Source organism: Poecilia formosa, unplaced genomic scaffold (assembly GCF_000485575.1).
Source record: "Poecilia formosa unplaced genomic scaffold, Poecilia_formosa-5.1.2 Scaffold27, whole genome shotgun sequence".
NCBI lineage: Eukaryota > Metazoa > Chordata > Actinopteri > Cyprinodontiformes > Poeciliidae > Poecilia > Poecilia formosa.
The window spans coordinates 2745433-2773173 of record NW_006799966.1 but is presented as its reverse complement, the minus strand read 5'-3'; the positions used below and the strand labels follow the sequence as shown (position 1 = coordinate 2773173).

General features: G+C 36.1%; 1 protein-coding gene across 2 annotated transcripts in view; it reads left to right on the top strand.

Annotated features, from left to right (window-relative positions):
* sntg1 (syntrophin, gamma 1) overlaps window positions 1-27741 on the top strand; it is a 63995-nt gene that overhangs the window by 28404 nt on the left and 7850 nt on the right. Inside the window, exons 7-17 of one of the 2 annotated variants that reach the window (XM_016669743.1) lie at window positions 38-81; window positions 1138-1179; window positions 1467-1605; window positions 2669-2751; window positions 3047-3177; window positions 7907-8036; window positions 14101-14139; window positions 18366-18482; window positions 20103-20174; window positions 20634-20786; window positions 20910-21002. In XM_016669743.1, coding sequence (XP_016525229.1) covers window positions 38-81; window positions 1138-1179; window positions 1467-1605; window positions 2669-2751; window positions 3047-3177; window positions 7907-8036; window positions 14101-14139; window positions 18366-18482; window positions 20103-20174; window positions 20634-20786; window positions 20910-21002 — 1043 coding nt within the window. The remainder of the gene's footprint in view (window positions 1-37; window positions 82-1137; window positions 1180-1466; window positions 1606-2668; window positions 2752-3046; window positions 3178-7906; window positions 8037-14100; window positions 14140-18365; window positions 18483-20102; window positions 20175-20633; window positions 20787-20909; window positions 21003-27741) is intronic. The other variant, XM_007548672.2, reaches the window with a different exon arrangement.

The window sequence follows — 27741 nt, the reverse complement described above, 5'->3', positions numbered from 1 at the left end:
GCTATAAAGTGTTTGTTGTTGCTCTGTTTGTTTCCAGCTGAACTCTCTGGGCTGCTTTTCATCGGAGACGGCATCCTTCAGGTAAAAATGTCACATTAATGTTTTCTCCTCTCATTGTGCAAAATAACACACCCGGTATATTTAATAATTCATGTGCCACATGTCCCGGAAACTATGTGAAATAATTACTCATCCACACGGGCAAAAGTCTCATTTATCACATATATTTCAGCCAAAGGAATTAATTAAAAAAAAATAACACATGGTGTCCCAATTGGTAACTGTGGGAGACATGTAATTATGACTCTCATATTTACACCTTTTGGTGTAGAACAATTATAGTGCTGTGTTTTTCTTTTTTGCCATCTTACAACTAAAATTTTATAAAATTTTATGTGACAGAGCAACTAAGTACTACGTACACATAAAGTAGAAGAAAAGGATATATATATATATATATATATATATATATATATATATATATATAAATATCTAAAAATATCTAAAAAGTATGGCATATCTAAAAAGTGTGGCATTAACTCCCTTTATTTTAAGACCACTAAGTAAAATCTAAAGCAATCTAAAGCCTTCAGAGACCTAATTAGTAATCAGAATCCATCTAGGTGTAATATAATCCCACTGTTGAGATTTTATATAGTTGCACTTGTTGGCGAACACACTAGACAAGTCTAGAGACTGGTTTGAAGTTTTACCTTTTGAGTATGGCAACTAAATTTAAAGCTATAGCTGCAACAGAATGACTCGGATCAAAACATATTAAAATGATTCAGTGAAATGAATCACATCTAACTGACCTCATATTTGATGGTGAGGTAGTCTAAGGGAGTGAATACATAACTCATTCAGAGCTTTATCCATAAACAATTGAAAACCATGCATCATTTGCCATTCATTTTGCAATTTTGCAACTTTGTGCATGACTTACAGTCATAGTGAAATACATTTTATTAGATTCCAACCAGAAACTTGCAGCTAGATTGTCACAGATTGTGTAAAAGTTTGAATACTTTCCAAAGGCATTATAATATGCTTCTCTCATTAATCATATTGTAGAAAGCTTTAGTGCTTTGGTGGTGAAATGTTATTCAGAGAACTGATGTTACTGTTGTTTTCTAGATAAATGGAATAAATGTCAGAAGCTATCGCCACGAGGAAGTGGTAAGCTGTCAGCTCACATTTCATAGTTTCTTACACAGAAACGAGTCTTTCAACAGCTTATCTTGTCTTATTTTGATGATTTGCATCTTTTTGACATGTAAAGCCACTTTTTTCCCTCCTTCATCCCTTCTCATAAGCAACTGTAAGAAATCATATGCAGCTTCTTTAAATCCTTTATCTTGGATTTCCATTCTTAGCTAGACACTGCCATGCTATGTCTCTTTCATCCTCAGCAACCCTCCCCCCCACCCCAGTGAAGAAAAAACTTCACTCTGTGTAACTTGTAGGTGCAGGTTTTGAGAAACGCAGGTGAAGAGGTAACCCTAACGGTGTCGTTCCTGAAGAAGACTCCAGCCTTTTTGAAACTGCCGCTGTGTGAGGACTGCACATGTAAGAACCCTCCACCAAACGCTGAAGCACTGGAAAGTAATTAACCAGGATTATTTTTAGCTGGTCTTATTTTCTGTCTAGAAGTGGTTGTCCTGGAAACAATAAACTCATGCCTCTTTGAGAAAAATAAAAGTGACGTTTACATACAGTGAATGGACAACACTTTCACTTTTTCTCTCTGTGTGACACTAAATCAGTCTAAAGGTTTAATGTTTTAAACTGGTTAGGATTACTAATATTACTTGGATTTGCTAAATGTCAGAATAATATGGGTTTTAGATATATTTTTGGACTTTCTTAAGAGTCAGATGGTTACATATATTGTATTTATGGTTTAAATGTCTTTTAATTTAAGGTTTTGCTCAAAGATTTGGAGTACAATCTTCTACATATTTGGCTCCTTTTGACAGAACCACTATGACTGGACCAGCTTTGTAAATGGACTGAATTTATATAGGACATTTCTAGTCACAGTGACCACTTAAAGCACTTCATAGTGCTTTAGGTAGCAAGAAAGTAATGAAGAAGACAGATAATTCTGGCATTTAGCAAATGGAAAAAAATAAAAAATAAAATAAAAAAGAAACATTGTAATCCCTTACTGACCTAAAACAGAAAAGTTTGATTTAATATCAGACAGGGAGAAAAAAAACAAGATTGTGTCTTTTTATACAGCATATGAAATTCAACAATGTCTTTCTAAACATAATAAATTGACCACTTGGTTTGTGTTGAGACCAAGAAAGATGATACTTTGTTAAGGAGAGAAAAACGGGAAAGGAGACTTGTGTCGAACTCCACAAAAGGCGCTAAAGACCAAGCTGAAAGAATTGACTCATTGCTCATTGTGGTGCAATTGATTGTGTCTCATGAGAGAACTTCAGCTCATCATCAGACATGAAAGCTTTTGTAAAATCCTTTTATATGCGTATGTAGGCCAGGTTGACTGGCCGTCAGTCAGTCAGCTGAATACAAATTGGCACAAAGCAGGAGCCAGCAATGGAGCAGAACAAAGTAACAAGCGCTTGTTGATGAGAGAGATGGAGAAAATAATATATACATTCTTTTTTAGCCGTTATGTACTTGCTTCATTTTCTAGGCATTCCCAGCGACCAGAGTAGTGGGACATCATCTCCTTTGTGTGACAGCGGTCTGCACTTAAACTACCACCCCAACAACACGGTACTGTTTACTGTTCTCCTCAGACTGTGTGACTGAACGATTCCATAACTGTCCTGTAGCCGTGCAACAAGCGTCTCACTACCAGCGAGTTGTTTCCATGCGACTGTCACTGCGCACTGATAACCACGACGCTCTATCTTTACCGCTTGAAAAGGGGTGAATCAGCTCTAATCTGCAGCCTGTTTGTACATCTGCAACACCAGTAGCTGCAGCAGTGGCATCTCTTGATATGTGTGTAAGACCTCACACACACAAAATAAAATCCTCTTCTAACTTATCCTTCACGCTGTTACAGGACACGTTGTCCTGCTCGTCCTGGCCCACTTCTCCGGGGCTTCGGTGGGAGAAGAGATGGGTGGACCTGCGCCTTATTCCTCTGTTACACTCACGCTTGTCGCAGTACATCCCCGGCTCTGACGTTAGCAGGTGAGCTGTGAGGCAGAATCTTGAAGCACAGGGCTGTTTTTTTTATTTATTTATTTTTTTATTCTTCAAGGCTCAGTATAGAAGTTGTGCTGAGATCTCTTTCTTGGGGATTTTAAAACAGAGCACTCTGCTGAGGTCCATCTATAAATAGACCGTTTTTTTATTATTTTTCTTCGTGGCTCCTTTGGTCATACTTTGCTCTCTTTGATAAAAATGAACTTTTCGTGTGGTAAGTAGTTCACAAATCTAGTACAACATCCTTTTTACATGCTTACTTTGCTTCCAACTGAACTAAACCCACAAAACAGACTAAATAAAGCAGTAAGCACGATCTTACTTACTAAGCCACTAATATAAACCACCAATAAAACTGCCTTCTATTTATGAGCTGTTTGGGTCCCTCATAGATCAAATCTAAAGTGCAATAAAACAGACCTTTGCGTACTTCTTCAGCTCAATAACCTATTTTCATAAAACAGGACAGTCCTACAATAATATTTTAGAACAATTGGAAATGTCACACAGCATTTAATATGTTATTACCAGTTTGTAACATTTATAGTAGCCATGTAACACTTTAATAATGCTCATAATCAGATCATATAAAAAGCTTATTGTTTTAACAAATTATGTACAGTGACTTGCAAAACTATTTTTACCACTTTAACGTTTTTCAACTTTACCTTTTCCTTATTTAACCACATCAAAACCACCGATTTAAATACATTTTACAAATCCACACAAGTGCAAAAATTAGAAGAAATAATGAAGGATCTGTTTTTTTTTACAATTTCAAAATCTGAAAATCAATTGCTTTCTGAAGTATGGTAAACAGTAAACAGAGTCTGCTAGTTTTCATCCCAGTAGAAACATGGCTGTTTTTTGGAATGCCTCAGAAGTTTGTTGGGGAACATTAAAAATGGAGCAACACTAGAAAGGCTAAGGAACAAACAGCCAGGTTAGGGATAAAGTTTTGGAGAAGTCAGGATCAAAAACAATGTCCCAAACTTTAAATGTCTGAAACAGCACTCTTCAATTTATCATTGGCAAAATGGAAAAAAAAAACAAAAAAACATGGCACTACTGAAATACAAAGCCATTGGCGTATGTGTACTGATAGGCTGGCTAGAGGAACGCATTAATCAGAGGGGCATGCCAAAATACTCATGTGAACTGTGAAGGAGACCTACAGCTCAGGCATGAGAATCTGTTAAAAGGACAATTATTAGCTGTGCAGCCCCTTTTATGACAGAGTGGCAAGAAGAAGTCATTTGTTGAAATCCATAAGAGGTTCCCCTACATCAGCCATATAGGGGACACCTGACACATATAAAGGTGCTTGTCAATGAAACAGCAATGGAACTTTTTTTGTCCATATAAAAACACGTGTGACAGAAAACAAACACTGCACATCACCCTATGATCTTTGCAATATTCCGCCTGTGAAATATGGTGGCAACTTCCCCATCATGCTGTGGGGAAGTTGAGCAGAATTGATGGGAAGATGGAGCTGAATACTGGACAATGCTGGAAGAGAACCTGTTAGAGGCTGCAAAAGAGTTTAGACTGAGGAATTCCTGAAGGACCTTCAGAGAAAGTTACAATGAAAAGGTTTAGAACTGCAATAAGTAATCGGATTAATCATAATTAATGGATTAGAGGAATACTCACCAACTACTTTGGTAATTGAATATTTGTTAACTAGAGTATACAGGCTCTAAAACAGGCCATTTGTTGAAGGAACACACTCAGAGCAGCAATTAAGCCAAAACTTGACAAAAAATATGTAAATTTTTTAAGATGAAAAACCTACTTTATAAATATGCTCTACCCAGAACTCCTCAAGTAGTATCGTTTTAACCTCACCAATCCTCCCATTATCGCCTTTTGCTATCCAATTATAATTAGTCATTTGAAAAAACTGTTAACAGATCACCTCTACACAAGTTAAGCAGAAAGGGCTGAGCTTTTCACATGTTGTTGTTATGCAGTACGCAGTATTTTTTTTAGCCACAGAGGCATCCTTTTCTACAAATGATAAAGCTATTGCTTTTTAGACAGTAAAATGCTTCTTTTTCTTTTTAAACTTTCTATAAGCTTAAGTAGTTAAATGAAAACTTTGCAGATTTTTAAAGTGATTCATTGATTAATCAATAGAATACTTACTGAAACAACTGTGAGCAGCAGCCCAAATGTAGCTTTTATCAAAGAATATCTACATGTTTAAATGGTCCAGTTAAAGTCCAGACAAAATCCAACTGAGAATCTGTGGCAAGATATAAAACTCCAAACTGACTTGAGCTATTTTGCCAGAAAAAATGTGGTAAATATTTAATATTTAGATCTGCAAAGCTGGTAGAGACATTCTGCAAAATCCATAGCTGCTTTAAAAGGTGGTCCTACCAAGAAGGCTCATTGGGACTGAATCCACACTTTTCAGACTTTCTCTTTTGTAAAATTCTGAAAATTGTGTTTTTTTTCCTTTCCTCTTTCCTTCCACAATTTTTACTACTTTATGTTGTTGTATCACATTACATTTCCCAAAACACCTATCAAACTGTTGTAACAATAAAATTGTGAACATTTTTGGCTTGTTTTCAAATATCAAAACCATTAAGGAATACACCAGCCTGCCTTCTAAACCTAATTTGCATAATTTTGATTGTCGTTAAAACGGAATGACGCGAGTAAAAATTGCTGGTATTATTCAATAATATTTTATAACTTTGTTTCTTTGTTAAATGTCAACTAGGATCAAAACATTAAAAATTGTTCCCAAAGTTTTATTTGCACAGTGTTTCTTGGCATATGCATCAGAATTGATCTGTTGAATTTTCCATGCTTGACGTATTAAGCCATTAAGCTGTCAATAAATGTATTTCCATTTTTATTACCCTGTAAGTGATAGATGCAGTAATCTTGCGGATTAGACGTTAATGGATCTCACTTGTGGTTTGGCCGGTTTTAGCCCATTAACTGACAGCTGGCTGAGGATATTGCACAAGTTTTTTAGGATTTATGGGCCATATTACAGGCAAGGTTTTCAGTTTTTCGTTGTGGCTGAATGATGATAAACATTCATCACAGACTTTAAATATGTTCTTTTTTATTGTGTTGTTTTTTTTTTTAAAGACATTAAGACTTTAGCTTTTTTTTTTTTTTTTACAGATGGAGCAAATAAAACATTTAGTAATATAATCTCATTTAAAACCTCACAGTTGGTTCAGACTGAAGTTGTTGTTCCTTTACTGTCTCTAAACTAAAAATTAGAATGTTAATTTATGGGTTTTAGTTATCAAGTTTAGAGCTGCTGTAAGGCAGTTTTCTGCCTTGGTAAGCAAAACTTTCCTGCCCGCAGTGTCGAGAAGCAAATACAAACTAATGGAGGAGTTATATTTTAAGGATGCAAACTTTTCTACCTGTTACTGAAGGTCTTGTACAATGAAGAAGCAGTTTTCAAGCAGCATTATACATTTTTATTGTGTTGTGTTATAGACTGAAGTAATTAGACTTATGTGTAATTATAAACATCGACATAAATATAACGTATCTTTGTTCATTGCTTTTATGTTTTCTGTGTTGATATCCTGCTTTGCAAAAGTCATTATATCTGTTAAACAGTTCACATTTTGTCGTTTTACAATACGGGTCTTTTATGCATTTTTGGGGGGGATTTTATGCAATAAATCAACACAATGTCATTCATATGAATAAATAGGGAGAAATTGTTCTGTAAAAATCAGAGTAAGGGATCTACTTGTATTCACTCCCTCAGCAGATTCTTTAGAATACATCTCAACCAGCTTTGCACATCTTGAGGCTAAAATGTTTGCCCATTCGTCTTTAAAAATGGTTAAAGTTCAGTCAGATTGAAAGGAAAAGTGTCCACAAATCGTCATTTCAAAGTCTTGCCACTGATTCTCAGTTTGACAAATGTCTGGATTTTGTCTGGGCTGCTGGAGCGCTTGAACATGCTTTGATCGGAATCTGGCTTTGATCTTAATTTTAGTCTCATTTGATCAGAGTCCCTTCTTATTATGTTTACTGTGTTCCATGCATGGCTTGGGGCAAACTGCAAAAGAGCCATATTGTGACTTTCTATCAATAGTTTCTTTCTTTTTGCCACCCTTCCATACATACCAGATTTGTGGAGTGCTCTCTGTTAACAGATCCTCCAACCCATTAGTCTCCCATCTCTGCTGCTCCTGCAGAATTACCACTGGTCTATTCTGCTGTTTAGATGTGTTTCTTGGTCTTCGTGATGGTGATTGTTCACTGATGTAAACTAACAAACATTTCAGGCCTTTACAGAACAGCTGTACACAAAGGTGGACTATTCACTAATTAGGTGACTTCTCAAGGGATTTTGGTAGCACTGGATTTAGGGGTATCAGAGTAAAGTGAGCGGAATACATACTAACGTCACTTTTTTTCAGATTTCAACTATAAAGAACCATGTTATTATCAGTGTTATTTATTTCAAATATTTGTGTTGCTCTCAGAAAAAAATAAAATAAAATTTAATTGTTTCAAAAACAGGGGGAAAAAATCAACTAAAAGGTTGGGAATAAGAGTACTAAATGAAGACGATGAATAATAATTGTTTCCTTTCAACTTGTAAAATAGATTCTGATAGCTACCTGAAACACATTAAAATGCATGAGCGTTATGTCAACATGTACTGAAAGAAAACTCCTGCTGTAATGTTTTATTCCTTTGACGCTTTCAGGAAAAATGCTTTCCAAGTCATAGCTGTGGACGGAGTTTGTAGCGGAGTCGTACAGTTTCCCACTGCTGAAGACTGCTTGGACTGGCTTCAAGCAATAGCAAGCAACATTTCCAGTCTCACCAAGCACAATGTGAGTACAAAACAACAACAGCTTTTAGAGCCCTGTCCCCTGTGTAAAACAGGGGGATATTGGGCATGTTGTTAACGCAGCACTCACACAGTCTTGTTGATTGTCTTGGAAATGTCACAGACGGTATTAGGTAATGTAGACGAGTAATAATGTGTCTTCATACTTATCTCAGAGCCAGAGATTGCACGAAAAGCAATACCATTAACCTACACTTCCTCCGGTTGTGTTATTTAAAATCCATCACACAGAATCTTTCAATAATGACATCAAGGTACAAGTACAGCAAAGATGAAGCCAGGCTTTATCTTTTTTTGAGCTATACTAAAGCTAATGTGGGAAAATGCATCAAGCCGACTGAGCTCAGTCATGGAGAATGGCTTGCATAAAATCTCTGTGAAGGTGTATCACTTAGAAATATTTTACATGTTTGACACTACGTTAAGAATGAATTGTGCATGCCACTTTAGCAGACACTGCTTTAAAGATGCGAAAAAGATCTGAAAATGAATGTGTTTTTAATGCAGTAGCTTAATCTCTGGTGAACATTGCAGAGAAATCCATCCTTGTGGATGTATATGTGTATTTAGCTGACTGCCATTAGGCTGAATGAGGACATTTATTTAACTGGCCTTCACAGTAAGTAGGATGAAATGAAAATTAAAAAAAAAAAAAAAAAACTACCAAAGTTGATTGTTAGAGAACTGCAGAGAAAATGCTTATTTTGGGGTCAACAGGTCTCGTTGATAGCGGTGAGCTACTTAAGCAGCTGTGACTGTTGTGAAGAGCTGGACCATTGACTGAATTAAAATTGTTCAAGTATCCAGCTTCAGAGCCCCTAGTGACTCTTTAAAACCTCCACATTGACTCTTGATAGCTGAACAGCTAAAAAAAAAAAAGATCATAGCTATGTGATTGAATAAAAATGATGAATACAAAATGCTAGTTTATAGCAGCATTTTTATATCAATTTACACAACAGTGAAACTAATCTTGCCAGAAATAATTGAGAAAAAGACATTTTTGTTATTTTTTTCATTTTTTATGCCAATCTGCAAGTATTTTTTTTTTCAAGACTTAATCCTTAACATGAAAGTAATATTGTTCTTTAGTTTGAAAATCGAAACAAATAGCTTTTAGTTCATACTTCTAAAACCCGATGTACGGTAATCTTTTCCTCAAAAAACATTTTGTACCTCTATGCTAAAAACGACTCTTTGGATTCTAAAGGTTGTTGACTCCTGAATTAAGTGATCCCAGGAATCCAAAAACAACAAAAAACATGAAACATTAGTAAAATGTAGTTTTAAAATAAAGACAATCTTGTGTTATTTGAGAACTAAAAGTTTTGTCTTAAATTGACTGTTGATAATTTTCTTCAAATAAATGCTCAAATTAGCTTTTTATATTTGGGAAGAATATATATAAAAATATCCTGTTCTACTGAAATGATAAAATTTCATCAGGATAATGATCTTCTTTTATTCCTTAATTTTTTTTTCAGATTATCTAAAGCAAATACAAAAACCATCACAGGCATGGTTCACCTTTCCTTCATGACCATGGAGGAAGCTCTTGGGTTGAGCTGATGAGTAGAAAACACACACACTCTGGATGATCGAGAGACAGATCATCAGTTTGGAAAGATATTAGTCTATGGTTCCTCTCACTGCATGCATTAGCCTTGTAAAATGTTAAAGCAGAACAGTGCTCCTGTTATTGTAGCAGTATTTCTTTTATTAAAAAGAAAAAACAATCTATTATTCCTTAACACTGGATTTTTGAAACCGAGTCATAAGTACTCAGTAGTTGATTTCTTTCTCATTTCAGTGTGAAATTATACTGCTGCAACAACCAATTCATTTATTTTCAGGCTCTTTACACAACTTCAACATATTTCTGTTGTTTCTTTGTAGAAATCTCTGAGAATTAATAAGGAATTACGAAGCTTTAGACCTCATAGACGTAAACAGGCTTTTGTGTTGGCTCTCCAAGGGACATGAATGTGGCATAAAGCTAGCAGCAGAATAAAAACTGAGGATTTTGTAATTATCATGTGGCCATGGGGATGGTTTTGTGTCTGGGTGGGGTGGGGGGGATAATGGAACCATGGTTAATTGGAGAGGGCCAAGTGAGGGACACACTAAACATAACACACATGACTCACTGGATTTCTCACTGCAGCCTTGGCATTTACAAAGGTGTTTGATCGAGCTGCAGGAGTAACATAGACTGATGCATGAGGTGCAGATTGCTGCTCAGAAAATCTCATTGTTAGGGTTGGTTTTGTGAATGAAATTGATGAGCCACTAGTGCATTTCAGTATTACTTGTTTGGCTCTTTGAAAGGAGATTTTGTAATTTACTGCACGAGTTTCGTTTCGGTCGTCCGATTTCCTCCTGCTTTCATCACACTGAGGGAACACCAAAAAGGCATTTGGGACGTATAAACTATGTTATTGATTTAATCATCATTGTGTAATTCCAACAGAGTCCTAGAGAGATCTTTGAAAAAGTGTAAGAAAACTCTACTTTTAAATTTAACTCCCATATATATTTAGTTGAAACCTGATATTTGCATGTGCAGTATAAAAAGAGAATATGGCAAGATAACCCTTTTTTCACTAATATTAAATCACACTGATGTTGTCCTGCTTTCGGTCATTTTAAAAAACTATCCCTTTTTGCAATAGAACTTCAAATACATAGGTTTACATTTCTTTAGTATTCATAAATTATCCTTTCACACTTTGTGACTTGGGTCAAACCTTTGTATCAGACCAAAGGACTTCCAAAGGTTTTTTTTTTTTTTTTTCTGAGTGAATATTCAGTCTTTAATCTATCTTGTCATGTTGCATTTGAAATAATGCCTTTTTCCTTTCTGAAGGGTTTTTCCATCTCCATCCATCTCCATGCTAAATGTTATGACATATGGACATTCTCTGTCCTCTTTGTGCTTATATTTAATTGTTTGAACATGTGAGTGTGTTGCTCACGCTGGATTGTTTTGGCATTTAGCAAATAGAAGTAATTTTTGGTAATCCTAACTGACCAAAGACAGGAAAGGTCTCGTCTAATTTAATCTGGAAAGATATTATTCATGTATAGAGGGTATGTTCTTCTATAAATAAAAGCAGCCTTTTGAACTACAGCATTTCGAAAATAAATTAAGGAATAGAGTGCTTTGTTGCTTGCAGATGTCAGTCTTTTGAACAATCTATTTGCAGTCAAACGTGTATCATTTGTCACGACGAGACGCTTTCATTTCTTTGAGCGATGGCGGAGGAGGAAAATCCACTCTACTCTCTGCGCTCAACAACCTCCCATAAAGGCTCAGTGATGTTCTGGTCTAGTGGCTGGAGAGGCCATCTCAGGGTACATGAAACCCCTCTTGAATTTGTTTAGCGAGGCATTTGAAGGCATCATTGAGGACATTATGAAAGGAAGCACTTGCTCCACTGCGCCTAATGACTCCCACCAGTCAGCTGCCGCGCAGCAGTGCTGTTGCACGCCAAAGCCCGTCTGCCATTTTATTTTCAAACACGATTTGTGAATCAGATGTGATGTTCGGAGAAGGCTTGATGACGAGCCATTTCTAATGACTCATTGCGTTCATGTTTGGGCGCTCTACTCTTCACACCGTGTCGGGTTTCTCTACGCATTGACCTTGAATACAAGCCTACGTTTTTTTTTTTGTTTTTTTTTCTCTTTTAATCACAGCTCAGCTCCAAGTTTCCAGCTGTTTCTAGCAAAGTGCAGCCTGAACACTTGGGCTCAGAGGTGCTGATTCAATTCAGTGGAAATCTTTAAAGCTCTACTTCAGTAACATTCAGCAGCTCCCACTGTTAAGAGTATTTCTAAGTTCAGTCAGCGGGCATTGGGCTGGGATCACTCTCCCTTCTTATAGATTAGGTGTTGTCCTTTTTGTGTGAGTTTAAAAAGAATCTTGAAGTAAAATTTGTGTTTCCTGTAACATAGATGGATAACAAAACATTGCTAATAAGGCAAATAAATGCATACATTGGTATTTAAGTTTGCCATAATGAATTAAAGCCACAAATATATAATTTTAGTACTTTTTGAATACTTTAAAGTGAAGATACAATGCTTCCTACTTTTGATATAGAGCTTGTGTTATTCATGACAGGGCACAGCAAGTTTATTTGTAAAAACCAGTTTCCCTCAGCAGGAAATATTTAGTGATTTTAACAATTAATTAGGATACTTAAAAATAGAAGAAAGTGCATGAGAAAGAGATGACAGCATTAAATATTTTCAAACGAAAAAGCATTAAGAAAAAAAATAATGCATAAATACTGTAGCCAAAGATTAAAGGGATTTGAATTTACAGAACATTAAAAAAAAAGGAGACAAACAGTAGTAGATTTTTGTTTGCACTTCTCAGTGGTTAAAACGTTGAATTGCTTCTGTAAACTTTATTTTATTTTTAGCAGCAACGTTAAATGATCTGACAGTTTTTGGAGGCATCAGGTGTTCAGAAAGTGCGTTCACCAATTGCTTTGTGTTGATGATGTGAACACGTCCCAGATCTCTTCATGCTTCACAGTTTTAATCTGAGTCAGATGTACAAATAAATAGGAATCATCTAATGCTTAGCACATAAGAAACACATGCATTGAGTTAGAATGCTACATTTCAGGGTTTTAGCCAGACCTTTGTATAGAATCAATAAATCTCAATTTAGATATAGTTTGCCACCATTGCAATAACATGGTGAGTGTATCAGATTGTTACTATTTGTTGTGTACTTTGATTTAAGTACAATAAAATCCCTCCCAAAAATAAGTTTTCGGCATACTTCTGCCCAGGTCCCCCTTGAAAATGAGATCTCGATCTCAATGGGGTTTACCTGGTTAAATAAAGGAATAAAAATAAAAAATAAAAAATAGGAAGAGTTTCCAAGATGATTTTTAAGTCCCAATTATGTTTTCTGCATAACTGCTGCTTCACACATAATGCAATGACAAGTAGGCAGTTCTAAAATGCAAGACCAGCTGGTTAGCTCAGTCAGCATGGTTCTTATGCTTCTTGTGTTGTCATTTACAGGGTTTTGATTCTTTGGTGCAGTTTTTAAAAATATGGTTCCTTGTGAAGTTTCTTAAAATGGAATTAAATGTACAGTAAATATTAATTTCAAATCTATCTTGGTCTAAATGTTGTGAATCCTCAATAATAAGAAGTCATAAACAAGGACAAATTCAAGAAAAAGCATCATCGGGAACATTTAAATAATATTTTCTAACCAACACAATTTGTTACCAGTAAGAGATTAAATGAATTGATCACACATTTATTTCTCTTTACATTCTGGCAGAGGCTGAAGTTTCCTGTCTATATCTTTAGAAACAGAAAGAGGTGGATTATTGATTTTGAGTTTAGAAGCTTAGAAGTGAACCGATAAATCTCTCCTGATTTGAGTTAAAGCTTCACAAACCTGCAGCCTAAAGACCCTAGAGCTGAATCTGAGAAAATCTGCTGTCACTGTTCCCATATATTCGCACCCACCTCACATCAGTCTTTTTTCCCCCCTTTCACAGTTTCTCTGCTGAAGTAAAAACATAGCTTTTCTTTCTTCTCTCCCCAAACTTTAGTATCGTTTAACAATTGCTCACTCCCCTGGCTTGTTCTTGTCTCTGTAGGAGGATGGACTTGGGAATGGACATCTTAATTTGGTGCTCTGCTTCTAACAAAGAGTTATATTGATAGTGTAGCTGTGGATTAGTTGCGAGTGATACCTGTGATCTGAACACAGGGTTTTAATTTGAAGCCTGACTGCTCTCTCTGCTTTTATTACCAGAGAGAGAATTGATGTTTTTAAATGGATTTTTTTTAAGGAAGAGCCTCAGGACCTCGTGGAAGTGGCTGGATCTATCTCATTTTGAAATTTGCATGCTTTGAATAAATTGAGTTCTGCTTCAATATGTGTGGTTAATATGTTGCCACTGTAATGTTTACTTTTTTTTCTTTGCACGGAGGCACAATGGGTTTTTTCAATTTTTTGTGACAAATGTTACAGTGGGTATTGATGCTCCTGTTAAATTTTGCAGGTGAAGAAGATTAACAGGAATTTTCCAGTAAACCAGCAGGTGAGCACTTCTATTAATTATTCAACACACTTTATTTTACATGTCTTTAATGTTTGTGCTTTAGACGACATTAAAATTGAGGTAATTCTGAGCCGTTCTGTAAGTCAGAGAAGTTACACAGGCCTGTATTGCCAGCTATTACAGCACATGGGAAGTGCTTGCATCATTTAAGTCCATCCACTGGGAGATGATCAGAAAACAACTTAAGTGCTTTCAGTCAGTTAACTCATCATGTCAACCTTCAGTCTAAATGGAGAAAATCAAGCAAGCATCAAGGGCTTTCTGCTTATTTACTGCAGCTTCTTCCTTACAACAACAACAAAAAAAATAGCAGCCATGCAAATTTAAGGTAATAATTCACAATGGGAAATTACACAGTGTCACAAATCTTTTCACATTGTTGTTCTGTAAATGAAGAAAAGGTCTCGCCATCTTCTTGTCAGTTCATACCTCTGTTCATTATCGTCTGGTGGGGCTGTTGCTATATAACTTCATTTCCTAGTAGTTAGTTTCTTAGTTTATTCTGGTTTTCTCCTAGATCAGTGTTACTTTCCTCTTGGTTTGTACTTTTACATTGAGAAAGACGATAAACTCTTCTGTCTTCACCAGTAAAGAAATGCAACAATGTACTGGAATTTTAGGTGCCTGAGCGAAAGCATAAAAAAAGCATAAACGTGAACTCCAAACTCTGAAGGATGTTTAGAGAATGTGCAGAAAGGAACAGTCAAAGGTCCCTGCCTCTGTATTAAGTTTTTACAGAGGTTTTCAGACCAGAGTTGTTGTTTTCAGACCAACAATTGATATTGGTGGTTCTATTCAAAACAATTATTTTGTTGTTTTTTTCCCCCACAAATGAGTACAAAGGCTCAAAATAAAGTTTGGATTTTTTTCTAAAAAGATTCAGTGTGAGATTAGTTAAAAAAAAAGTAAAAAAAATATTTCACGATTTTTTAACACCTTTACCAAGATATCATCATCCTTCTACACATTTGTATGTAACATTTGTATGTATGACTGTGAGAACATTTTAACCTTGTATTATTACAAAAATATATATTTTAAACCTGATGAAACCTCAAAAGATATTTCACATATAGTTCATATTTAAAACAGATTTGTCCTTCCATTGAAGAATATTGACATGTCCTAACCTGAGTATTTTTGAAAATCTTAAATCTCACCTCTCTTCAGAGGAAATTAGATGTTTAAATTTTTTCCTATCCCATGTTTTTAGATGAAGAAATAAGGATGACATAGTTGTGTGAGAACTGTTTTTGCTAAAGCCAAAAATCGTTGACTTTTCTCACACATTTTCAATTTATTGTGAATAAAACCAGCCCTTGATTTCACAGCTGGTTTCGTGAAAACAAAAAAAGAAATCAGAGAAGCAGCTTGTGATTTTTTTTTTTTTGTTTGATTTTTTTTTTCCAGCTCCAAGCTGAAACTCAGAATGTTTCTGTCAACTTGTCAGATGAAAGCCTTGGGTATACTTTTACTAATGAGGAGGAGGAGGAACCGGATATGGAAGCATTTAGGCTCGTTTAGAAGCTTGCAGGTCTGTTTCAAACAGGATGAAGGGACTTTTGACAGCCTGTTCGCAAGTTGTGGAGACTTTAACTCAAACAAATACCAACTTCAAGCTGAAAAACCTTAGAGAGATCACCTCCAAATTTAATGTAGTCAGTCTACAGAATATTTTCCCCAGGAGTCGGGGAATCATCAGGACTTTTTCACACTTGGCTAGGCATATGAAACATACAGCAAATGAAACTGTATGTGCCTTATTTTTTTCTAACATTAGAATTTGTTGGGTGATCTGGAACCTTTCGGTGGAATAAATATCGAAAACTGAAGAAATCTATCAGGGAAAAAAAAAAGCTTATGTTATTCCCATGTATGTACCATCAGGGAGAAAGGACAGTAAACGTGCCAGAGTTTATTATTCTTATAAAGAATTGTAATTTTACTTAGAGATTTGGTGCATTTTCTTTCTAGTTGGACCATCAAGATGATGCAGCACATTTTTACCAATTACCGGACTTTAGACAAATGGATGTTACGTGGTACACCATGCAGACTTATTTCCCTATCCAATATTTTGATTTGAAATAATAGGGACAACAGCACTGTTAACAGAGACTGACCAATAAGCTGTTTAAATGCACTTTACCTAAAACAACTTCATCCTTCTTTGTGCAACACTCCGATTTAGAATTTTCTGCCCACTTTTACATAAATGAAAGGATAAGATCTCCAACTGAAAGATGTCAAGTTAAAACTTCACCAGCAAAAGAACATGTTTTGTCTTATCCCGATTTGACACACAAAGATTTGTTCTGGTATTTTCAGCATGAATCTAAAATTCTTGTTTAACTATGTATGAAATTTGGCACTTCTGAGTTAAACATTAATAATAAATAAAGCCAAACTCTGACTTGTTAAGTATGTATGATTTTTGACACACTAGAGATATCGTTTGATAATTAGGGGTTTGCCTCTTTTCACCGTAACATAAATCATTAAATACTGTCAGGGGTATCCAAAAATGAAAACTTGTCACATTTTTGGAAGAAAACGTTCCATAAATTAGGCGTGAAAACATGTGATAAAACCTTTATGCTGCCAGTCGGAATAAAGCTGGAAAATAAGTGTGTAAATACTAATGAAGTAAAGATGTCAGGGAAATATTTATATGAAGAAAACTGTGTTTAAATAAATTGTGTACAAAGTAGCAACAAATTCAAAACACAGAAGGGTTGTATTTAAAATTACTTTTCTTCCTGTTGGGCCTCAAAGTTGTTGTATTTTATTTGACTTTTTCCAGTGTGCTAAATTGCCGTGGTCCTCAAGACTATTCTGCATGTTTTAGACGTTTCCCTGCTTTAACACACCAGATTCAGAGAATTCCAGTTCAGCAAAAGCCTCCTTATCTCCCAATAATTTAAATCATGTGTGCTGAAGCCTAAAACATTGACCATCACCTAACATAATATCTAGAATAATAAAGTTCAATCTGTCATTTGGTGTGAGGAGCACACCAGGTGAAATGTTTGGGGTCTAAACAAAGCAAATGTTTAAAATGCGTAGACTGTGCTAGTCATGCTGAGGTGTCCTTATTTATTTCTCTGCAGCAATAGCATTTTTGTTGTTACAGTTTAGTAAAAAAAAATGTTAAAGGTCTCTTCCTCCATTTATATTCTTAATTTTACGACTTGAATTTTGAAATTGAAATTACCACCCCACTGTCCTCCACATTTTTATAGAGCCAATCTTAAGTTCTCTCACTTAAAGTTTAGATGTTTAGCGAATCTCATCATGATTTGTGTAGAATAATGGGGCCCTTTTTAGTCTTCTCTAAAACCAAAACAAACTAAATAGTTAGTTGTCCGTCTTCTGTGCAATTTCTGAAAAAGTACAGATACTAACCCGTCACTGCTGAGTTAGTTTGGGGTTTGAAGATTGTGTCAAAATTTGCACTTGCCAGAATATAGGTAGATTTTTGTTTTCCGAGGTAAAAATTGGAATCTTTACACAAAAACTCTTCTCTAAAGGCTCATAAAGACAAAGGAAGAACAAAAATAGTCTCTACAGTTGCAAAATCCCTCATTTTCCAGGCACTTTACTTCACAGCTTTGCAAAGCTGGATTTAGTACCAAAATATTCACGGATGAAATGTTCTTGTGATTATTTGGTGAACATAGTTATATCATCTTGGTAACACTTTATTTGAAGGGGGGTGAATAAGACTGACATGACACTGTCATTAACATGTCATAACGCCTGTCATGAACATGAATAAGCCTTCATGAATATTTATGACTGTTGTCATAAAGCGTCATTCAGTAAATTATGACACTTTTAATACAAAGTTGACATTATTCAAAATGTCTTTGTTATGACAACTTGACATTAACCAAAAAATCATTACTGGTATAAATTTGTTATAAAAGTATTACTGATTGCACTTTAAAAATCAGGTAACTTTATGATATTAAAGGTAAAGTTTAAACAGTAATGATTTCTTGGTTAATGTCAAGTTGTCATAACAAATATATTTTGAATAATGTCAACTTTGTATTAAAAGTGTCATAATTTACCGAATGACGCTTTATGACAACAGTCATAAATATTCATGAAGACTTATTCATGTTCATGACAGGTGTTATGTCATGTTTATGAAAGTGTCATGACAGTCAGTATACAATGCTGTTTGCTTTATTGCACAGATTATCTACATGGGCTGGGTCGACGAGAAGGAGCAGGACTCTGTTCAGGACAGGATGTACTCACCAAAGTTCCTCGCTCTGAGGGGTTCCTCACTCTTCAAGTTCACAGCTCCTCCCGTAAGCATTCTCTTGTGTTTGATTTCTATTTCATCAGATCAAACTCCTGTTTTGGATTGATGCTTTCTGCTCCTGAAGCCAGGGGGGGGGGGGTATTTCATTTTCATTTAATGCTAATCTACTGTTGAGGAAAGGGGGGAAAAAATGCTTCCCTATTTAAGAAACAGGAAGCAGCTCACTTATAATCATTTGTGGTGCATTGATCTTTGTCTTGATTGATGATGATCATTTAATGTGTTTACATTCTGCCAGCTATTTGGGTTATTATGACGAGTGGGATAAGCTGTCAATGGGCCTGTTGATGGCAAGAGATTGATAGATAACTGAAATTGCCTGCTGATGGTGATTGTGCTGATATAAATGGAATATGCTAATGTGAGTGGATGAGGGAACATGAGAGCCTGCATGTTCAAAAGTCAGGACATGTTTTGTTATTAATCCAAACTAGCTATCTGGGATTTATGGCTTCCTGCATGTGGGAGGATGTAACTGGAATTCGAAAGGCTACAGTGGGTTTGAAAAGCATTTTTACCCCGTTGACCTTTTCGAGTTTTGTCACGTTACAACCATGAATTTTATTGGGATGCACATACTGGTGAACTGGATGGAAAATGCAAGTCTGAAAAGCATAGAGTCGATTCTGACCCCCTTTAGAGTGACATCCTTAAATCCCATAAAATCCACTTCAACCAACTGCTTCAAGAAGTCTTATACACACTCTACTTGTATGCATGTAAAAAAGGCCTTGGTAACTCTGAAGAAGCAACAGAAACCCATTGCTCCTATTAATAGTGCAGTTATTTTTGAAAAAAAAAAAGTAAGCTATTATTGAAAGAAAGCCTTACGATGTCCCATTAACAATGTTCCCCAACCCATGTAGAGAACTCAGCTGAGACATAGAACAAGGTTTCTTGTCAGACATCATCATAAATGAACCATGTGCTATATGGTCTACATTCAAAATACTATGTGGTGAATAACCAACATGCCACATCACCCTGAACCTACAATGAAATGTGCTTTTGGAGAGCTATCTTCAGCGAGACAGGGAAGCTGATCAGAGTTGATAGGAAGATGGAAGGAGCAACATACAGGGCAACCCTGCGAGTAAACCTCTTAGAAGTTTGAGACGTTAGAGGTTTTCCATCCAACACAGCAGGAGCCAACTGAATCCAACTGAGAGTCTGTGGCAAGACTTGAAAATTGCTCTTCACAGGCTCTCCCTGTGGAAATATGACTAGATTTAAGATTAGTATAATTTTCCTTCTGCTTCACAAAAATGCATTACTTGTATCACAAAATCTCAATCAACTACATTGAAAATGGGAAAAATTCTATTTGCAAGTTACTGGGTACATCAATCAATCAGCAAGGAAATACTGTAATGTTCCAGTCCTTTGGATTTGACATGTTACTAGCAAAAGCACTGTGCATTGTTCTCTAAATATTAAATATTTTTTTTCTGTATATAAAAAGTATTTCCAAGGAATTCCCTGTTGAAAAAAAAAAAAAAAAAAAACATGCTATGTTTCCTCTTAGGCACAGTTCCTGATCTTTTTTTTATTCCTCTCCATTGAGACATTTCTTAAATCAAACACAACATTCATGTGCTGTTTTCAGGTGACGACGTGGGACTGGACCAGAGCAGAGAAAAGCTTTACCGTGTATGAAATAATGTGCAAAATTTTAAAGGTATCACAGTCCCTTTTTTTTTTTTTTTGTCTTTTTACTCAATTCCCCAAGCATTTAGAGCAGCGGATCTCAAACAGGGTACACCAGGAGAATATTAAGCAGCAGAAGTGAATCTGAGGGATGCTCTCATATGACTCACTTATACAGTACATTTGCATGTATTCTTCTTGCTGTTCCACAGACAGACTCGAGGCTTGTAGTTATTATTCTATGCAGGTTTCAGGTCACTTTGAATTTGATGGTGAAAATTTATCTGCCACTCATTATCTAGAAACGGATTTTGAATAGCTAGATATAGATTCACAAATGCAATTATCTGTAGGCTGACCTTAAATTGCAATTTAGTTTATAGAAAGCTGTGAGGCGACACATTAGATTATGATTATTAAAGTTAGTAACGCCTGTCAGGGAACTGTGCTGCTGTTGCCTTATCTGTCAGCGTGCTCTGTGTTATCTTAGGACAGTGACCTTTTGGACAAAAGGAGACACTGCTTCAGTGTTCAGACAGAGAGTGGGGAGGACATGTTCTTCAGCGTAGAGCTGGAGTGTGAACTGCTGATATGGGAAAAGGCTTTTCAGATGGCCACGTTTCTGGAGGTGGAGCGGATACAGGTCTGTTTTTTTATTTAAAACAGCCTCAGGCTGTTTCAGCACAGTTGCTTTAGCACAAAAAAAACTGATAATACTCTCGAGATATCTGTAACTGTTGTAACATCGTCTCTTGCTGTTCTGCAGTGTAAAACATATGCTTGCATAATGGAGAGCCACCTCATGGGACTTACAGTTGACTTCAGCATGGGATTTGTGTGCTTCGATGCTGCTTCAAAGGCAAGTTCATGACAATCCTCTCTAAATTCTTCAGGGTCTCCATTTATCAGTTCATTTCTCAGCCTTGCAAAGTTGGATTTATCTATACATTTTTCATATCAATAGTTTTGTCAAGTTCTGACCTGCTGATGCCGATATTAGCTATTTATTGCAGTTCTACAAACTTTTGCTGTCTAGTTTTTGCACAAACTGAAAATTCTTCACATTAAAATGTTTGTAGTAAAATAATTTATTGAGGGCATGACAGAGAGCTTTCACTGTGAAAAGTATTTAAGTATATATAATTTACAAGACGGATTATACCATATATAATTCTTTTGTGCACACCTCAGAATGAAAAAGGTGTGCACACTTACATTTTTGTCTACAAGACTAGAAAATAACATGTCTTATGCAAGTAAGCTGTGATTTGCTGTTATGTTTTAGATCTTTAAAAAAAATAATAATAATCTATTAATGACCTTCAAGCATTCTATTGTGATGAATTAGGACCGGCGGAAACGTCATGCATGGGGAGCAGTCAGTGTTACACAGCTCTGCGTTTCAACAGAAGTTTACAAAGTTTTTTAGACAAAGACAAAATGGTCAGAGTTTACATTCTAAACTGTCTTAACATCTTCTCCTAACAATAAGCATTATTGGCATGGTTTGCATGTGGTGAGCATAACATACAAACAAGTCTCTGTATTACATATAGAGCTATTGGACCTTTTTCAAAAGAAAGCAAATATTTCCTAATTTAGCAGAAACCTCTGAGATATTGAAAATAACTAAGTTGTCTTTTCACAGCAAAATGTTCCACACTGGTGATTGTTAATTTCAACACGACCCAGTAGAGCTTACGTAGATGGTGTTCGCTGATCGGTAAAAAAAAAACAAAAAAAAAAAAAACAAAAGGGCTGAATTTTTAGATTCTGCTTCTTCTGAGCGGTGAGTATCCAGTCATACAGTTGGCCAACTTCTATGCCAGGGCTGCCAGGGCAGGGGAATCCTCTGTTATCCATTCAAATATGGAGGAACGCTCTCCTCAGCGCGTGTTGCATACAGTTGGATGGAACAAATCATGACGCCTCAGCTGACTTCTTTTTTTTTTGTGCTGCTGCTAACTTATTCTGCTCACTGTGCATTTTAGGAGTTGTGAGTTCATTTGTTTTGACTGCTGAACCCCTCCCAGCTAAAACCTCTTACTGCAGCGTACAGTTCGTTTTGGCCTTTCCCCAAGTCTCACAGGCACGCATACTACTCCACTGGTGCACATTATGTTGATGAGAGGGACACAAGCACTGCCATATTGTTCTCTAAGATTTTGGCCCCGATTCCAGCAGAACGCGGCAACAATGTCCCCCAAGCATGACAATAATGTTGCCAGAGTATTGTTTATAGAGAGAAATTCACCAAGCACAATCCATATGTAAACTGCAGTAGCAGACAATGTGAGTGGGATTATTCCATAATTAAAAACTGCTTTTGGCAAATTTGACAAGCATGCTGCTTTCTGACAGAAACCAACCAAAATGTAACCGTTTGACAAACCGATCTGTAATCTGCGGGTTCAAAATACAGTCAGATCTTATTCCATCTCTGCAGTACCGTTTCCACATGGACAACATACAAAGCAAAGAAAACACTGGATGAAATATTAATGGTTAATCTCCACCACCATCTCTCTGCCAGTGCTTTTGTTTGGACTTTTTCCTCTCATGGCTGCGGTTCTCTTCTGTGCTCACACACATGAGAATCAAGTAAGCTCATCTCTGACCTTTCAAAGAGGAACACACAGCGAGTGGGCGGATGAATCAATGCATGAATATGGTACTTACTACTGAGTAATGTGTTGCATATATTAGGACATAAAATATGTAAACTCAAACAGCACAATGCAGTTATGTGTTAAACTGTGGCATTATTATTCAGACAATACCGACTTCCAGTTGGATACAAAGTCAATATAAAGTTCTTTATTGCTTCAAAGTTAGGCAAGATAACAAGTATTTTATTTATTTTTTTTAATTTATTTTACTCAAGCTGGAGTTTCAGCAGACTTTCTCAAAATTCTGCTCTAACTGGTTGACTAAGAAATACTTTGTTCAAACAACGCACTGACACAATTTATGGATTTATCATTTATTCCCACATATCCCTGACCCAACACATAGAGTTGGTCTTCAATAAACTCACATCTAGCTCCTGATAACATGCTTACAGGAGTCAGGGACTCCCTATAGATATAGATCCTTGAACATGACAGTAAGTGTAATGTACTCCAATGGCCTTCACGGTAACCAGATCTCAACCCAGTAGGGCGCCTTTGGAGAGTGGTGGGAAAGGAGATTTGCGTCGTAAATCTATAGCATCTGTATGATGCCAACATGTCAACATAGAGCAAAATCTCAGAAATGTTATAAGACACCTTGTTGAATCTATGCCCTTGAGAATTAAGGCAGTTCTGAAGACAAAACGATTCCCATCTGGTAATAGTAAGATGTAAATAGTAAGGTAGATGATGACTGTATCTCCCTCTTAGTACATTTTAAATGTTGTACAGATGAAAAAACTGCATTGCTAAAATCTACATGGTGCTCAACATGAGAACACTGACATAAAAAAAATGATTCAATCAGTGTTAGGCTACTTTAACAAATCCTTGACAGCTTTTCTCTTTAAAAAAATAAAAAGAATCAGTGCTTACTATGGAAAGTAATAACCTCCCTGCTAAAATAGTGCAATATAGCATCAGGTTGCCTAAACCATTTTGACAGACTGGGGAATCTGGGGGTGTCTGGCAGTGAGATGAGAGCAGTAGATCCTTGAATTCAGGGTGGCCCTTCTGTGGTTCTGCTTTCCTCTGGTGAGACCCATAGATAGTAAATGTGATGGGGACCTGGGGGGGTCCTTAGACTGCATCTAATTAGTTGTACTCCTGGAGCTCTTCAAAATTTATTGTAGTGCATTGTCTTAGGAGTAGATACATCCACATTAGTATCAGAATAAAATGTTCCCTAACCAGAATATTAGCAGGATAGTAAATTTCTTGTTAAGTATCTTTTCTGACTCGACTTTTCTACTTTGAAGTAGCATACAATGTTGCCAATGGAAGGTTTTGTTCTAATATTGACATGGCTACTTTTGGTATCATTGTCAAGCGTCAATTCTCATGTGATTAGTAAACATAAAATGAAATCCAGGTACAATTTTATGATAAATATAATTTTTCCTGTGGTAGGCATCACAGATTGCATTTGTTGTGATTGCGATTTTGTTTTCTTCTCATCTTCCATTTGGACACTGCAGACTCTTTAGACACAAGAGAACACTGGGGCACACACCGTCCTCTGTAGCTTAAAATGTCTTGGCATGGCCACCACAAATCCCTAATTTTAGTCCTGCTGAGAATTTGTAGACAGATCTGAAAAGATGAGTATGAGAGAGGCTGATTCAGTTCCGCTGGTTCTGTTTGGAGGAACGAGCCAGAACTCCAGCACACTGTTGTGAGAAGCTTGTGGAAGAAAAATCCAAAACATTTGACCCAAGCCATGTAGTTCAAAGGCAATGCTACAAAATGCTGAGGAAATGTAGTATGCTTGGTGTTGTAGAGGCTGGACAAAATTGCAGACAAAAACTGGGCATAGTCATAATATGCATGGCAATTAAAAAAAGGGTCTGCAGGGAACCAGATACATGCCACAGATGAGCAACCCCAAACAATGGAAAGCAACGGCAAAACAACGAGGATGGGAAGCTACTGAGGCAAAGGTAGAAATGACAATGCAACCTAAAAGCCTAATCAGATGGAAATGAGAACAGCTGAGGGAGAAAGCACGCAGAGGAGAACGAGGTGATTGAGAACAGCTGTGCTGGGAAGCAAGCTGGCACGCTGAGGGAGGAAGATAAAAAGAGCAGGAGAAATGGGAGACCATAAAACTTAAGGGGAAAACCTCTGAAACTATCATAAACAGTTAACAATAAGAAACACTCATTTAAGGAGCCTCAATCTAAATGTACAAATGAAAATACAGCCAGAAAAGAACGAACATAGAGAAAACTGAAATGGCAAGATTTAAGATGTAGGAATACAGGGAGGATCCTAAACAGGAAGCACAACACACAAACAAGCCAGGATAATGACAGTATGTAAAATTCTAATTTTAAAGATTTTTATAAATACTATTCTGAGATCTTTTCAGTCATTTTAACAAATACAAATCATTTTTTACTCTGAATTAACTTCCAACATGACAATTTTTGTTTGTAAATTTCTGGTTTCACCTAGTTAAATGTTTAACCAAGGTATACCCTTGATTTATTGCACCTTTTGGAAAACGTGAAGTGTGTCAAACTAATAGTAGAACCTGAGCTGACCAGGGGAGTCGGGGATAACCACACAGGGTTCCTGCTTCTCCTCATTCATGGATGTTTATCTTCTTTTCTTGTGTTTTTCCAGATCTTGAGAGTACATAAATTAAATTTGAGGACCCTGCACTCTGCAAATACAAACTAACATTGTTGATTCAGCTCGCAACTAGCTGCTACTATAGGATGCTGACTGATCTTAGTCTTTGTGTTGGGTTCAAATGAATAGCTTGGAGCCTGTAAAGACAGATAGATTCTAAGGTGAATGTGATCTCACGCAGTAATGAATTTGTTTCTGCCAATCAAATGTGTGTTCTTTTCCCTGGGGAAGCAGAGCCTGCCAAGCCGGTGATCAGCCAAGCACATCAAAGTGCGGGGTGAAGATTGCAGTTGTGTCTTTTTCCTTCAGTATTCTGTGTTTGTAATCTACTTAATTATTATTCGATTTTATGGCTTTGATTTAAAACTTAACATGTCTCTGAGGCATCATCTCATATGATTTATGCTTTTTGGGCCTTCTGATGCCAAGCTTTGTGACACAGTAAAACCGAATAAAACAATGAAAGATTATTTTACCATTGTTTAAATTGTGTCTTAAAATTTGCAGACCAACTGGAGAATTTTATACCAAACAAGAGGAAAGCGAGAAATGTCAAGTCCATTCAATTAAACTCGTGTGACATTACGTCCATTTTCTTTTGTCTCAGATCAAAAGCGAGCAGGTTTAAATCCTGAGTAAAGAAACAATATAACTTTCTGTTCCTCCGTGACAAGGCTATCTATTTGTAGTTGTAGTATCTGGTGAAATACTCTACATTATATGCATTCAATATGCATCGCGTTCAGCAACAGAAGTTTAAACACGAGTCAGTGATGTGATTAGATAAACCATGAAAAGTGCAGAATGACTGTTTTAATCCTGGTTATCATAAGGTCTTCTACTATATGCTGCCATAATGAATTTTGAGACAGGATACTTATTCAGGAGATTTTTTTTCTAATTATTTGTAAATTTAGATTTTCAAAACCTTGACTCTCTTTACTTTTTGATATGTTATTCTGCTCATTATTCTCAAATGTCTGTTTTGACTGAATTGTTTGGTTTTGGTTTTTTATATTTCTTCTTTTTGCAAGATTACCGGAAGTGCACAGAAGATGAGTTTCAATTGCAAATATTTTATTAATCGCAGAGCAAAAATGAAATGCTGTTATAACTCATATTACACAATCTTCTTCAAAGAGTTGTAGATGTTGGTGGCTATGGGTAGGAAGGGTCTCCTGTAGCAGTCAGTATTACAGTGGCTCAAGTGAAGCCTATGACTGAAGGATGAAAAACAGTGTGCTGTTTAACATTGTCCTCAGTACAGCCTCAATACCTGCCTCCCTCCCACTTCAGATGTTAACATTATACTAAAACTTTTTTCAAACACCAGAGCAGAGCCCAGAAACCCTGAGTGTTGTTTTTAAAATCACCAGTACAGATATTTGTGAGAAATAAATAGATTTCTGCTTCTACCTAAAGAAAAACATTGTAGTTTTCATGGTGAAGCTTTAAATCTCTGCTGCCACACAAGTAAGACTTTGCAAAAAGTGGGCTCTATTTTAGAATGAATTTCTCACTTTTGGAAACCTTAAAAAATTGTGCCACTTGTCCATTTAATAGAGAAAAGCTGTGTCACTACAGGGGTCTTGAAGAGGGTAATATCAAAAACAGTGGGGAAGTGGCTTTTAGTTAGCATTGAAAATGAAAATGAAATGTGCTGTGTGGGAAAGTCTGCCCTTCTTTCACTTGATCTAAAACTAGTTTAAAAAATATTTAAATATAATATGAGTGCTCTACTGTTGTTATTAAAAAGTGATGCTGTACTGAAGATAATTTCCTGCTAAGCAATCCATTATTGACAGATACATAAATATAGCACTGGGGCGACTGCTACAGGTGATGAAATTTATTATTTTCTTTTCTTATCCTGGTATTTTTAAACTAGGAATCTTCAGGAAAATTCATAAAGTTTTCAGAAAGTAAAAATATGATCTGTTGTCTATATATACACTATGTTATCTATTTATTTTTGTTCCATGAAGACTTAGATTCATTACTGCTAGCCATCGTCAGGATGAAACCAGTTTGTTATCAACAAGTATCAATAACCCAGAATCATGCCAGGTTTCATATACAACAACCAGGTATTTTCTTATCTAGGCACTTTTTCATAGAAACTTACCAATGTCGTCTTAATGCACACATAAAACCAAAGAAAATTAAATAAATACATGTGACTTCAATGTATGCTAATAAAATACTAATTTCTGATAGCATAACATGGAAACCAAAAATGAATCAAAAATATAAATGCTTGTATATACTTGTATCAGTCATAATAAATAC